The sequence below is a fragment of the Balaenoptera physalus genome (assembly GCF_965194825.1).
Source record: "Balaenoptera physalus genome assembly, chromosome: 14".
NCBI lineage: Eukaryota > Metazoa > Chordata > Mammalia > Artiodactyla > Balaenopteridae > Balaenoptera > Balaenoptera physalus.
In genome coordinates this window covers 86,576,919-86,592,030 of record NC_138893.1, presented here as the reverse complement: position 1 = coordinate 86,592,030, position 15,112 = coordinate 86,576,919, and the positions used below count along the sequence as shown (strand labels likewise).

At 52.6% G+C, this 15,112-nt stretch overlaps 1 protein-coding gene across 6 annotated transcripts; it reads right to left on the bottom strand.

The window, feature by feature from the left end:
• Nucleotides 1-1,220: 1,220 nt before the first annotated feature.
• On the bottom strand, nucleotides 1,221-15,076 carry TYSND1 (trypsin like peroxisomal matrix peptidase 1). Of its 6 annotated transcripts, XR_014253308.1 has the most exons (5): nucleotides 13,772-15,076; nucleotides 11,916-12,046; nucleotides 10,690-10,875; nucleotides 9,016-9,151; nucleotides 8,303-8,440 (listed from the first exon to the last, which is right to left on the bottom strand). XR_014253308.1 is itself a non-coding variant. In XM_082424509.1 (4 exons), exons 1-4 carry the CDS (start codon nucleotides 14,941-14,943, stop codon nucleotides 1,964-1,966), a joined length of 1,572 nt encoding a protein of 523 aa, XP_082280635.1. In that variant the 5' UTR covers nucleotides 14,944-15,076; the 3' UTR covers nucleotides 1,221-1,963. The 6 variants fall into 6 exon arrangements, 5 of the variants coding, with proteins under 5 accessions (XP_082280635.1, XP_082280638.1, XP_082280634.1 ...); XM_082424509.1 differs by lacking the exons at nucleotides 8,303-8,440; nucleotides 9,016-9,151 and adding an exon at nucleotides 1,221-2,046; XM_082424508.1 differs by lacking the exon at nucleotides 9,016-9,151 and having other exon boundaries at nucleotides 5,288-8,440.
• Nucleotides 15,077-15,112: the final 36 nt, after the last annotated feature.

Sequence of the window (15,112 nt, the reverse complement as noted above, 5' to 3'; positions counted from 1 at the left end):
CTTTCCAGGCTTTAGAGCGCGGGCCCCGGCAGTGGCTGTGCGATCTCGGACGGATCACCAGCCTCCAGCCTTCACACATATAAACATATAAAAAATGCAAACCCAGTTGAGCACCTACTCGACGCCTGGCATTGTGCTGGGCTCGCGGGGTGGGAGTGAGGGGTTGTAAAATGTAGAACAATGCAGGCATGGTTTCTGCTTTCCTCCAGGTAATAGCCTAGGGAAAAATACTAAACAACAATAAAACATATGTATCACTAATTGCAGTAAGAAAGACCGGGGGCACAAGAAGGGTGCCAAGGCCTCTCTCCAAGGATGAGAAGTTAGCCCTGGGCAGAGAGAAAGCAAGTATGCTCTGGGTGTGCAAAGATCAAGGCAGGATAAATAGCTGAGAGCAGGGGCATTGCAGAAGTGGTCGGGGACAGAGTGGCCCAGCGTGGCAGGGTGGCACAAGCGTCCAGGTCCTGGTAAAGACTGCCCGTGTGATCCCAAGGGCAACGGGATGCCACTGATGGGTTTTAAGCTGAAGAGTGAGGTCTGAGTTATGTTGGAAGGTGAAAAGACAGGGGAATGGGAGGGCTGCCTGAAATTGGGTAAACTGGGCAGGAGGGAAGTCCAGGGAGAAGAAGAAAGCACTAGGATCTGTCAAGAAATGTACTGATGCAAGCTACAACCTGGAGGTAGGATCAAGCCAATTTGGTGACAGATAATCCATCTTCACCTAATTAATGCAAATATTAGCACCTACCCGAATCACTGTAGAAAAGATTCAACGAGATCTTTTATGTGAAGTGTGTTAGCATGGTGCCTGGCACACAGCAGCAGTGAACACACAGCAGCCATTTATTACAGCTATTTTATACGGGGAGATAAGCTTGCCCAAGGCTACACAGTACACTGGCAGCTTCCTCTCTTCCCGCCCAGTGCTCTTTTGAATAGTGCCCTTTACCTTCTCGGTTTTCATGGATGTTTATTCTAGAAGTAGCCATTTCTGTTCCTTTTCCAAAAGCTGTGGTCAAAGGCCTCGTACCCAACACCCCTGGCACAGGGAGCATTGTGAGCAATTCCATCTAGAAGACACTGGTGCCTGGAGTCATCTCAAGCTGGGAGAGGAGCTGGTGTCCTCCCATGAGCATCCCGCTCTCATTATTAGCCCACACAGCTCAGGGTGCATCTTCCAGTTCTTTGGAATCCTCGCCTCTCTTCCTATCCGGCTGGCACTCTGCCCTGTGAATGTGGGCTGAAGGAGGGAATACGGTCAGAGGCGTGGGAGTCTGCATCTCCTTCTCTCAGGCCTTGAGACCACTGAAGAGCAACTGTGCCAGAGTGCGGGTGCTGAGAGCCCACAGGCGCTGCCCATCCTAACCCTGCCTCACAGGGACCCATCAGAGGGCCACAGGTCGGCTTTGATGCCCTAGGAGCCCACAAGCCTTCATTTGTCCTGGGTTTGCAAACTTCCAAATAGCTTTTATCTCCATGTTTTCCTCCTGAAACCCCTAGAGGAAAGTAGCGTGGGGGTTAAACTCTAACACCGAGGACTACCACCACCTTCGACTAGCTCTTTGGGGCAGAGATGTTGCTTTGCTGGACTTTGAGTCCCCAGCATCTGGCACTGACCCCAGCACCTGGTTCCCCTGGAGTTCACTAATGTTTGCTTAAATGATTTTTAAAAATTAAGATATAATTCACATACCATAAAATTAACTCCTTTTTCTTTTTTTTTTTTTTTTACTTACTATTATTTATTTTAGTTTTGGCTGCTTTGGGTCTTCGTTGGGTCTTCATTGCTGCACGCGGGCTTTTCTCTGGTCGCGGCGAGCAGGGGCCACTCTTTGTTGCGGCGCGCAGGCTTCTCGTTGCGGTGGCTTCTCTTGTTGCGGAGCACGGGCTCTAGGCTCGCGGGATTCAGTAGTTGTGGCTCGTGGCCTCTAGAACACAGGCTCAGTAGTTGTGGCGCACGGGCTCAGTTGCTCCGCGGCATGTGGGATCTTCCCAGACCAGGGCTCAAACCCGTGTCCCCTGCATTGGCAGGCGGATTCTTAACTACTGCGCCACCAGGGAAGCACAAAATTCATTCTTTTAAAAGTGTTTAAAGTGTAAAACTCAGTGGGGTTAAGGCTATGCAACCATCACCGTTACCTAACTCTAGGATATTTGTATCCCTCCAAAAAGAAACCCCATAACTCAGTAAGCAGTCCCTCCCCACTCCTCCCTCCACCCAGCCCCAGGTAACAACAATGATTCGTTTCTGATGAAACAATCCCACCAGTACTCTTAGAAACGTAATAGCTAATATTTACTGAACACAGACTAAGTGCTTTGGATAGCTTCTCAAATTTACTTTACACATGGGTCCTCCAAAGTAAGTTTTATTATCTCCATTTCACAGATGAGGAAACTGAAACTCATAAGCTAATAACCTAGGCAAAATCACACCGCTACTAAAGGAGAGGAGCTGGGCTTTGACCCTAAAGCCAGAAAAGCTGGCTCCTAAGGGAGCCAGAGGTCGCTGAGCAGGCAAAGGAGAGTCTCAATGGTGTGTCAAGCAAGCATCAAAAACTTACAGAGCATAGGCCCTAGCCCTGTGGGAGACAGAGAGGTGAATAAGAGCGCTACAGCCTGCCCAGGGCAGGGACACAGCCCTGGGGCTTGGGAAAGTCAAGGGGAGTTTTGCAGAGGAACTGGGCCGAGACAGATGAAGTGGATTCCAATCAGCAGGGTACAAGGGAAGGACTCTTAAAATTGCAGCACAAACCTGAAACTGGGAGGGAGGAGAGAGAGGCATGCAGTGGCCCATACTGGGCTCGAGGCATGGCTTGTAGAGCTGGTGTGGCCCACCTCCAAGAACCTGCCCCAAACCATGAAAACCATGGAAAGCGTCTGATTGTCATTCAGCACCTTCTTGGCAACCAGAGGACACCTTGATTCAAGAGAGGGGAGAGGATCTCAGTGCAACCCCTCTTGGCCCTTTCCCAGACACACCCCACATCACTTCTCTCTTCCCACTCAACAGTGTTCATAGCTTTGGCACCGAAAATCAGGGTTCCTTGCCTAACAAGGGACTTTCGTCTTTGAATGTCCAGGTGCCAGGGGTAGCAGGGAGATACGGTTCGGATGCTGTAATGTTGGTAGTTCTGCGGAACTTTAATGATTAGTAGGAATGGCAGGCAGATTGTCTAACATCACAGAAGCTAAGAGGAGGAAACATTGCTGGCACTCAGCCAGGCCTGAAGACATTCCCTGGCAGCAACAGGTGACTCTACTGCTGGCTCCCAGGGCTGGGAGGAGCTCCAAGGTAGTGGGATCAACTCAGGGGCCCAGAGAAATAGAAGCTGTATGCCCACTTGAGGAAGAGACAACTCTTAATTTCATCTGAACAGCCTGGTCAGTTTTAGTGAAATTCATAACCCTCAACGACAGGGGGGCATCCCCCTGTTTCTTCTCTCCCTCTACATGTGGTTTGGCATAGTGCTCCCAGCTAGGGAAAAACTATACTCATGAAGATAGGTTCTACTGCTGTGACAAATGGACCCCCCCCAATCTAATGGCTCAACTACAACAGAAGTACATTACTTGCCTGGGTTTCAGTACAGGCTAGTGAACTGGCTAATGAGGCTGCCCCATCCACACCATCATCCAGGGACCAGACTGAAGAGGCCATCTTTAACAAGTGGCTTCCAAGGTTTCTTTTAAGGGATGCCTCCACTCCCATCAGGGGCAGGGGGTAGGGTGCAGAGAAGGCCAGGTAGAAGGTTCTTATGGGCCAGGCCTGGAAGTGGCGCACCTCCCTTCTGCCCTTTGGAACTCACGGACACACCTGACCGTGAGGGTGGCCAGGATATGCAGTCTAGTGTATGGCCGGAAAGAAGAGAGGAAAAGATTCTGGTGTCTGCCCTGCTGACCTAGGTCTTAGCCTCCCTGGTTTTCTTCCTGTGCCTCTGCTTGTCTCTTCTCAGCCCCCTTGCAGGCTCCGGCTCTGCCTCTGTCCCTTAAACACCGGTGGCACCAGGCCCTTCACTGCACTTGCTCCCACAGCGGCCCCAGATGTTGCACGGCATGAGAAGATGATGGGCTCAAGCAGATATTTGCTCTCTGGGCATTTAGTGAGGAAATTTGATAATGGGGCATGTGACAAGGAGATCTAGAGATAAAAGGTCATGGAGAGAAGGGCCAGAAAGGCCAAACTGCACTTACGAGGAAGGAGAGACTCTGAGCGCCCAGGAGGCCAGAAGAGAGGGAATAAAGCAGAGAGGGATGCTGAGTCATCATTCACACTTAGTGGCCCCCAGAGCTTCCCCAGGCCAAGGAGCTTTCTGGCACCTGTGCGGGAGGGTCTGAACACTAAACCTACTTTGATTTTGGTAATACGAGTGAGTTTTTGTTCTTAAAGCAGCACTAAAACAAGACCCAGCTTGGCACAGCCAGCCAGCTCTCCACAAAGGTCATTCTCCCCTTCTATGGCATAGGGGTCCTGCTGAGGAGCAGCTGCCCTGCCGGGGGCTACGTTGCCCATCTCCCCCCACCCCCCCTTGCTTCTGGCCGGGGCCAAATTCTCACAGACGGAACATGAGCAGGAGTTGTATGTGTCACTTCTGGGCTGAAGCAGTTAAGAAGCAAGGGTGGCTTTCTTCCCTCTTCCTAATGAAGTCAAAAAAATCACGAGGCAGGCTTGTGCAGAGCAGTAATGGTGACCTGTATAAGGGCAGCATCAGAGCAGGGTGGCAGGGGCAGCCTGATGGGGTCAGAAGACTAGCCACATGCAAGGGATGGAGCAAACAAGCTAATATATTGAGGATAATGCAGCCGTGTTTCTCACTGACAGGAGGGAGGTACCCATATGAAAAGGGGAGAGCTAGAATGAACCTTATGGTATTGAACTTGTGGTATCAAATTGGAACTATCAGTGTTAACACATGGCATGGCTTGCAACATATAGAGATAGAAATAAATATAGATGTAAGGTCTGTCTACCGAGAGGGCCTGGGAGCAGCAACACCTCAGAGTAAGAAGCACACCTAGTACCTAGATCTTTGCTTCTAAATACCGTTCTCTAGTAAAAAGGACCCTGGAGAAGTGGCTGATTCCAGGGAAAGTACAAAGTAAGTCTAGAACATTTTGTTTTGAAGGAAGTGCTCAAAGAATGATGGGGAGATGTCAAAAGAACACAGAAGCTAGTTTGAAGGAGCTCTCACTGGCCAATATGGACAATTGGAGCATCAAAATAATGATAACAATAGATTATAATCCATTGAATAAACTATGAATCCATGATTCCACACAGATATAATTAAACAGAGAGGAGGGAAAGCTTTTACTTACAATAGAAAGCCAGTGAATAAGTGTAGGAGGAAAAATTAAAATAAAAACTTTCCATTTGGCAAACATTAAAGTTATTCAGCCAAGGGACATCAGTGGGTGATAAGCATAGTAGATGAAAGTGGGATAGGGATATTTACATAGTCTCCAAATATTGCCACACAAATACTTATTAATTACAAAGAAAAAAAGGAACTTTACAGTGGAGAAACCTAGCAGGCACCGTCTTACTCAAATGATCAAGGTTATCATCTGTAATTGGACAAATAAAGATCATGCGCCACCCAGTAGAACATGATGATAAGACAACATCACTAATGTTATATTCCAAAGATGTGTATCCCAAATCTAATCACGAGGAAGTGTGGACAAACCCAACCTAAGGCACATTCTGCAAAATGGCTGCCCTGTTTTCTGCAGGAAGGTCAAGGGCATCAAACTCAAGGAAAGCTTTAGGAGCTGCTCCAAGTCAAAGGGGAGAGAGCCATGGCAAGTGGGTAGAACTCATGATCCTAAATGAGGTCTCTTTGTTACAAAGAACATCTCTGGGGCATATGGCACAAATGGTATGGGGTGTCTGGGGGAAGGGTGTGTGGGGATTCTTGCTACTTTTCTGTAAGTTTAAAACTGCTTCAAAATAAAATCATTTTTTTAAAAAGAAGCAGGAATATCTTCTCCTCTCTCTCTTCCCCCATCCACCATCCAGGTACAGAAGACCTGGCAGAGGATCTGAGGTCCCAGACCCAGTGATAGAGCCGCAAGAAGGAAGGAGCTCGGTCCCTCAACCACAATTGCACGGGAGCCACCCTCCCCTTCCTGGTCGGGTGCATGACTTTGGACTTTACATGAGCAATAAACAAACTTCTATTGTCTTAAGCCACTGAGATGGGGGAGAGGGGACCTTTTATTGCGTTATCCTAACTCATCTACTTAACAGCCTGCTGTGCCTCTCTACTTGAGATCCCACAGACACCCAAGGAAACTTCTCGTCCCTAAACTTGTCAGCCACTCATCACTATCCTGGCTAGAGACCCAGCACTATTTGACCCTTTTCTCTCTCTCTGCATTGCCCCACATCCAGTCAGGTCCACCTCCTGTGTCATGCTTGATCTCTATGCCCACCAGGCCTGCTTTGGCCATCTTCCCCGTCACCAGGGCCATTGTCACTGGTTCCCCAGCCTCCATTCCAATCTCTTCTCCACTTAGCATGGCCAGACACACATGTAGTTTCACACTTCCTTGTCCCAGCTCCCACTGCCCTCAGTCTGGACACCCTCCCTGTTTCCTGTTTCCATCTGGTAAACACCTACTCTCCCCTCAGGGTTCAGCTGGATGAATCCTTGCCTGATCTTCCCTGCTCTGGCCCCCTGGACATGGTCTTCCACCTGAACAGGACAGAGACGCCCTGCTCATTCCACTAATGGGGTGACACACCAGTCTCCCCAGAATAGCCTGAGCTCCTCGGTACCCACAGACGCTGGAATAAATCCTCCTCTTCCCACTTGCAGCCAAGTCAGAACTCGGCTCTCCCTCCCCACATCCATAAATTTACTACAGGATTTCTCTCAAGCTAACTTTGCTCTCTGGCCCCATTCCTAATCCACACAGAGGAGAACAACTGTCTCAGGGGTGTTCTGTGGTTGCCCAGAGCTGGCGCTCAGCAAACAGATGTTAGAAACAAAGTACTCACAGCAATTCTCTTTGCTTAGATTAGCTCCCTCTCCCCCAGTCATTCCCAAACGGCATTCAACCTGTCAGTGATTTAACAATCATTTCTTGACGGCCTGCACAGGCGGGGCCCTGGACACACAGTGCATGCTCCTGACTCCCAGGGTTGGTCTTAGCTCCTAGGGCCTGCCTTGGCCTCATTCAACCTTGAACTCCTCAGCTCCCATCCATCCCAGGACCTGGCACAGGCCTGGGCCCATCCGGGCAGCCTGTAAACAGTTGCTGCCAGGCCAAGGCCACCACCATCTGCGATCTGCAAGCCCCACCCAGTGCTAACTGGCACCACGACCAGCTACCAGGACTAGTTTGGCGCAGGAGTGTCCCGTGAGATCAAACCCCCCTGAGAAAGCAGGACGGAAAGGTATATTTCTGTGCCTGGTGCTTTCCTATTCCCCACTCAACTCTCAAAACAAAGAAGGAAAAAAAAGAAGCTGATATATAGAAGTAGGTCCTGTCCCTCGTAGGTCCTGTTTATTCCCAAACCCCAACCAGACACATTCTACCCCTCCCCCCACGTCCCCACCCCCGACCCCTGAGAGCTACTTTACGGGCCAGAAGATTAAGGCACTGTGTCAGCGTGCCCCTGCAGGTCAGGGCACCTGACATATGAATAGCCAGGAGTCCTGGCTTCCGGGGACGCCACCGCTGGTCCAGCAGAACAGGAAGATGCTCTTTTCTTTCTGCCTCTGGTCTTCAGAGCAGGGCCTCTCTGCTGAGGTGTTCTGAGGAAGCCCCAGTGCTCTGTCAGCCCCATTCTGACCGAGAGCAGAGAGGAGCCAAGGCCTCAGGGAAGCCGCCGCTGCAGGCAGCCAGTGACCGTCAGGAGACAGGGAACCATGGCCGGGCCTGCCTTCCAGCCAACATCTGTCTGTCAGGACCAGATCTGTCTGTTGTACGGTTGTACTGGGCTCTCCAGAAGGGAAAAGAACAGAGCTGAGCCTAGTGTCGGGGGCAGAGAGAGGTGGCGGCTTGAGAAAGCACCCCAAAACGGGCTGCCAGGTAAGAGATCCATGGGGGCTAAAGAGAAGCTTGGTCCAGACTCCAGAGCTGAGCAAGGTGGGTGGTGATGGGGATGTAGCCTGGCTGGGGTGTGCTGCGTCAGGGTCCTCAGGCCACCAGCCCCCGCACTCCCCATGGCATCAGATGGTTGCTCTTCTCTCCAGAGGGGCGCCACAGCTTCAGAGCTTGCTCCGCGGGGCCTCTGCCAGGGGTCGCTGCAGCCGCCACACCACCCTCACCGGCTCGGGGGCACGGTCCAGCTGGCGGAGGCCGCCCAGGTCGCCGGCCTGGCTGTACCGCTGCAGGGCCGGCTGGAGCACCGTGATGGGAATGCTGAAGTTCAGGTGGGGGTAGGTGGCCCCCGTGTTATTGTCCCGGGTGTTGCTGGCGACGATGCCTGTTCAGGAGCCAGAGAGGAAAAGAGGGTGAGAGCCAGGGGACAGGGGAGGGAGGCTCACCTCCACCCTGGAGGGCCTAGCCCTGCCTGAAGCCCCCTCGTAGTGACAGTCACCAGGCTTCATTCACGGACACGGGCTCCTCATGCCTCAGTCCTCCTTCCTGGCTTTACTTTCTCCCCAACACTATCAGCATCTAATACCCCATGTTTCACTTGTTTTGTTATCCCTCTCTCCGACTTCTGTTGTCTTTCAGCTCCATGAGGGCAGGACTGCTGTTCTGTCCATGCAGTCTCCCCAGTACCCGGAACAGTGCCTGGCAGAGGACGACCTCAACAAACACTAGCTGAGTGACTGAATAAATGAATCAGACCCACACAGAACTTTTGTTTGGCCTGCTCAGTGCGTGTGTATGAATTTTTTGAAGACAATTTTCGACTTAACAGAAGTCTTGCCAAAATAGTACAGAGTTCCTGTATACCCTTCACCCAGCTTTTCCTTACGTCACCATACAGCATTCATCAAAACCAAGAAATTAACCTTGGTGAAATGCTATTAACTAAAGTACAGAACTCACTTGGATGTACCAGTGTTTGCACTAATGCTCTTTTTCTGATCCAGGATCCCACATGGCATTTAGTCGTCGTGTCTCCTAGGTCTCCTCCCATCTGGGTCACTTCCACGGTCTCTCCTTATCTTTCATGGCCTTGACACTTTGAAGAGTACAGGTCAGTTATTCTGTAGAATGTCCCTCAATTTGGGTTTACCTGATGTTTTCTCATGGTAAGATTGAGGTTATACATTATTGAGAAGAAAACCATAGAAGCCATGTGTCCTTTTCAGTGCATCCTATGAGGAAATGTGTGCTGACTATAAGCACTGCTTGCGATGTTAACCTTCATTACTTGGGTGGTATCTGCCAGGTTTCTCCGCTGTAGACTTACTATTACCCCCTTGGTAAGTACGAAATATTTTAGGATTATGCAGTTATCTTGTTTCTACTTAAACTTTCGCCTACTGATTCTGGCATCCATCGATGGATCCTGTCGGCAGCAGTTCCTACTGGGGTGTCCTAATAAGTGATTTTCTATTTCCCTCATTTCTTCTACATTCATTAATGGGAATTCTTCTGAAAACCAAAACTACTACTATTTGTTTTGCTGCTCAAGTTGTTCCAGTGGGAGCTCCTTCACGTCAGCTCCTGATTCTTTCAACATTTGACGTGCCCATCATTTTGCTGCTGCTGCTGTTGTTGTTACCCCTCCCTCCTTTCCAGCACCACAAGGCAGCCGTAGAGAATGACTCTTAGAAAGCAAGATCTGAACTCTCGCTGTGTTCATTACAAATGGATGTCACTGCTTCTAGCCCCTCTCAGCAGACTGAGCTAGGAGTCACATATATATACACACACACACACTAAGTCATGCATACACACATCTATATTTATTTCTGTGTCCACTTATCTGTATATATCTTTTAAAAGGTCAACCAGTATATGGGAGAAAAATGGAATGCAGACTAGGACAAATGTACCTAACTGTATTTCAAATGAATCACATAACTATACTGAAGGGGAAGGGGAAGGAGCTAATCTAAGAAACTTTGGAAAAGAGCGTTTTGACTGGACACTTTAAGGCTAAAGATAAAAAGAACTGTACATGCTCAAACACTGTTCTCTAGCTGGTAAATTCGTTTCTCACAGGGGTGTGGTTAGGAATTCTGAAAAAAAAAAAAGGTTCACAGCTCCTTGTGAAAAATTGGAAAGTCAGCCAGCGTTAGGCCCACATATCTTTGTAATGAGGTAACAATGTGCTAGAGCTGAGTGGTGTTCACCCCAGTTCCCCCTTGCCCTCCACTCACTGCTGTCTTCACTCACTCACTCACTCACTCACTCATTCATTCACTTTACCAGCCCAGCCTCTGTAGGCTTTTGAGTTTGTGACCCTTGGACTAATCCAACTCCTGAGTCTCACAGATCAAATGACATTAAGTGACTTACCCAAGGTTGTGCAGTGGCTCAGTGGCAGAGAAGCGACCAGAACCCAGATCTCTTCCCCCCAAACTCAGCATCTGTCCCTCTCCACCCTCAGAAGCACAAGAGCCTGAAAACCTTGGCTAACTACCTCTGGGCATAAGGCCCACCATCTTTCCAGACAGAGGGTGGCTCCCAGGGCTGGAAACCAAGCACTCCCAGGATGGGACTGAGGCTCTGGCAAGGGGAAGGCTGGGAGAGGACCAAGGAGCTGGTTACCCAGGAGGTCCCCGGAGCAGGTGGAGAAGAGAGGTCCCCCACTGGAGCCACCATGCACAGCACACGTGGTCTGAAGCATCACTGGTGTGTCATCCACCTGCACCACAGCTGACAGGATGCCTGAGGTCACCGAGGGCCCGCAGGCCTGGCCAAAGACACCGAAGCCCACCACACTGACAGCCTCGCCTGTCAGGGAGGGAAGAAGGGTTAAGCTGGGGAGCCTCCTCTGTCTGGCAGGACTCACACACTCCCCAACCCCCTCCCTGTCCTCTCCAAATTTCCAAACCCTCTCTGCCCTTTGAGTTTCTGCTCAGATACTCTTGCCTCCATGAGAACTTTCCCCAGGCCCCCCACAGGAATAGGCCAGAACCTCCACTGAGCTCCCAGCACTGTATCTGCTCAACCACTTCTCTTCAGCATCAGGCTGTTCTCCAGCCCTCATTCCCCTGCTGGACTGGGTAGTCACTTTTTAGGATTCCCAGCACCTAGCCAGGGGCTCAATAAATGCTTGTGAAATTAACACCCACCTCCTGAGACTAAGAAGTCTCTTGGTAAAAATAAAATGGTGATGATGACTACAAAGCGGGCACCACCTTCCTTCACCAAGTGCTTTACAGACAATATGTCACCCACTCCTCACAAGGCCCAGGAGTAGGGAACATTATCCCCATTTTACAGATGTGGAAACTGAGGCAGAGTTCATTAAGTTGCCTAAGGACACGGGGCTAATAAGTGGCAGAAGATGACAACGCAGAGAGCTTGTAATCCTTGTTATTACGTTATAGCATACGACATCCACAAAGCGAGACCTCTGGTACTTCTGTGGCAGCGTCACAAAGCCTTTTACTCAAATCATGCCATTGGAGCCTCAGAAGTACACATCTCTCAGACCAGCCTGCAGTGTTATAAGGAGCCCCCAAGGCTCAACACACTACACTGCTGTGGGGCCTCAGGAAAAAGGCATGCCTTACCCTTCACTGGGAATTCCACATGCCCCCCAGGACCTTGGGCATGCTGGGCGTGAGCAGGGAGGCCTCCAAGAGCAACTCCGGCCAAAGCACTGTAACCAGGATGTAACAAGGTGCCAGCCTGACTCATTACTCCAGCAGGGGTGGGGAAGGGAGCTGACCTGGGGGACTAGCCCCTGATCTGCAGGGTTAGAGCGCCCAACACTGACTTTCCTTCCTGAGGTCCACCCCAGACCAGAGAACCCCTCTGTCCTTTACCTTCATGGAAATGCTCAGTGGGCACAGGTACAGGGACACCATCTAGGTCCTCCTCCAGGCTCACCACTGCTATATCATAGGGAGATGTCTCCTGGGTGGCAAATACCACATGTCCCCAGATGACGGCACTCCTGGGAACAAGGGAAACAAAATGACAGGCTAGCTTTCCGAACGTTCAGCACTGGTAGGAAGCAAAATAATGAGAGTGACAGTAAAAGTCATGAACTTGGGACTCAAAAGATCTGGTGTCAGCCCTGAAACATACCAGCATGCAACTCTGGGCACATCCACAGTGGAACTTCCAAACATGCTCTACCAACTGCAGGGTACTTCTATGTAAAGCTTCCTGTGCCTCACCGTCATCACAAACACCTGACACCTAGGGGGCACTGTGGGCCAGGCCTGGCGTTAATGTTCTATGGACATCATTTCATTTAGTCCTCACAGCTGCCCTATGAACTAGGCACTGGTATTATCTCCATTTTGGATGGTGCATTTGAGGCCCAGAGAGGTTGAGTAATTTCTCAAGGTCACACAGTTAGTGGCAGGAGCCAGGGCAAGCATTCTCAGCATTTTCCTTTACTGCCTCATTTGATACCAACAATCCTGTCAGTTGCGGGGGCAGACATCATACGAATTCATCCCTCTGGGTCCCTGTTTACATAAATGCCAGCACTTCTATAGCTCTTACTACTTGGCAGGCTGTTCCAAGACTTTACATGTCATGGGAAAGCAGCTTAGACAGATTCAGCAAATTGCCCAAGATTACACAGGGGCTTCCTACTACACACTCTGCAGGGGTAGCTTCTAGCAGACCTGTTGGGTTCCCTAGGACCAAGAGTATGCGGGGGTAGGTGGAGGGGTGAGGAACTGGGGACCACACACAGAGGAAAATTCTCATCATCAGTCTTCCCTATAAAGTCATGGCTGTCCAGGTGGCTGCCAGAGGGGACTCTGTGGCAAAGCCAGGCTGGGTTAACCTCAGGAGTTCAATAGAGGCATCCGGAAAGGTCTGGGCTGAGAGGCTGAGCCAGGTACAGAACAACAGGCATTAACACCAAGGTGCTATAGTGTTTGCTTTGGCCTAAGTCAAGCACCTGGGACTACAGAAGAAACAGAACATGTATTAGAAAACCAAACCAGGAAGCCAAGGCTGCTGTCTCCACTGTCACAGCAAGTGAAAGTAAAGGAGGGCAACAGTGCTCTCCCTGCAGAGAGGGAACAAATGACTGTCTGAAGTCCCAACCTGACTGCCAAGGGCATTCAGTGATTGTTCAAACTATATTTGCCTGGCCCCCACTCCCATATTCTAATTAGGTGGAACCACATATCTGTTCATGTTGATCCAGAAGGGAAGCTGATTAAGATCTAAGAGATAAATCAAGTAAGAGTAACAGGCTTCTCTCCTAACCAAGGAGGGTAGCATCCTGGGCCCCTGGGGCTTCACTACGGCATTCAGGGGAAAGAGGGCAGGGTTAGGAAGACTCTGTTCAAGGGCCTCTGGTGTGTGGGTGCAAGGCTGAGACAGAGAAGTTGCCCAGAAGGAATTCAGACTGCGAGGGGGAGCTCAAAGATGCCTAGCCAGGGATGCTGGACCACCCCACAGTTCCCCAGAGTTGCTTGTCATCTTGCCCAAGCCCCATTCACCCCTTGCCAGGAGGTCCAGAACCCCCTACTCTGGGGTTCTGGGTGCCAAGGATGAGGGGAGGGTCCCAGGTCTCTATCCACACTGCACCACCAAGCATGAGCGTGAAACCAGAAGGCCTCCATAATCCTCAGGATTATGACCTGAGACCTGGGATCCAGATACGACAGCTGGTGAGGGAGTGGAGTGGGGGCAACCTTGTGGGCCTTACTTGGGGGTGGTGGAGCGCACCAGGACCTTGGCCGCCTCCCGAGGGGCCACATGCCGGCAGGTCACCACGAGGCGGGGTGCCACGGCCACTCCGGAGCCCCAAACGGAACCGCACTCCACCAGCACGGCCGCAGCTGCCCAGGGGGGTCCGGGGTCTCGGAGGGGCAGGCCCCACGGGGCGCCCATCTCATGCGGTAGGAAGGCGGCCAGGGCGGCGGCGCCGGGGTGCAGGCGGCAGAGGGCCGCTCGGGCGGCGCAGAGGAGAGGGGCGGCGGCGCAGAGCAGCGTGAGGCCCACCCACTCGCGGGCCTTCCAGCAGAGAGGCGCCGCCACCATTGCCACCAGCGCCCCCGCGGGCCGCGCCTCGAACACGCCGCCGCCCTCGGTGCCTGGCAGGCAGCGCGCGTCGGTGAGCAGCAGCGGGCCGGCCGAGTTGCTGAGCACGCCACAGCTGAGCGTGTTGAGAAAGATGTCGGGGCAAAAGGCCCCGAACGGGGAGCCGCAGGCCAGCAGCGGCTCACCCTTGGGCACAGCCCCGAGAGGCGCCACGGCCAATACCGGCCCGCGCTCCTCCGCCTCCGCCTCCTTCTCCGGGTCCGGCCGCACGCGCAGCAGAGCGAACCAGCCCAGCGCTCTCAGCTGGTCTTCCTCCTCCTCCTCCGACACCTCGTCGTCCGGTGCGGCGCTCGCGAAGCTCCACTGCTTGGCCGTCTCGCCGCCGAAGAGGCGCGCGAAGTGGCCCCGGAAGGCCGGGCAGCTCAACAGCAGCAGCAGCTCGGCGGGGCGCGGGGGTTGCAGCAGCCGCCCGCGGAACCGGGCGGGCGGGCCGGGCTCCAGGCCGGCGCACTGGGGCGTGCACAGCCCCGGGCGGCCCCGCTCCGCGCGGCCTGCCGAACTCGCGGCCGTTGGGCCCCACTGCACGTGCAGGCGCAGGTCGTCGCCGCAACTGTCGCCGGGCAGGAAGGCGGCGCCGGCCGCGGTCAGCGCCCCGCTGCCGGCCCTCAGGAAGGGGGTGAAGATGCCCCCGTGGCACAGCACCAGGCCCAGGCGGCGGCTCAGGATCACCCCGCTGCAGCTCCACGAGCCCGCCTCGGGCTGCCCGGCCCGGGTGGCGCTCACCACGCAGCCCGCCTGCTCGGCCGCCCTCATGGCTGGCCCCCACTGCCGCCCCATGACCTCGGGGACGGCACACCAGGGGCTTCCCGTGGAACAAGCGAGCGAACAAGGACCGCGGCCGGCACCAGCTGACCCCACGTAGCGCCACCCAAAGCTGGCAGCGAGAGGCGCAGGCACTATCCCAGGTCTTCCTCTTCCGGCCGGATTGGCTAAGCCCCAACTGGCC

Excerpts from the sequence above, each read along its gene's own strand:
- TYSND1 (XM_082424508.1), bottom strand. The coding sequence starts at position 14,943 with ATGGGGCGGCAGTGGGGGCCAGCCATGAGGGCGGCCGAGCAGGCGGGC. Across the intron at positions 10,876-11,915 it reads CACTGAGCATTTCCATGAAG|GCGAGGCTGTCAGTGTGGTG; the intron begins GTAAAGGACAGA and ends CCTCCCTGACAG. Across the intron at positions 8,441-10,689 it reads CTGCTCCGGGGACCTCCTGG|GCATCGTCGCCAGCAACACC; the intron begins GTAACCAGCTCC and ends GCTCCTGAACAG.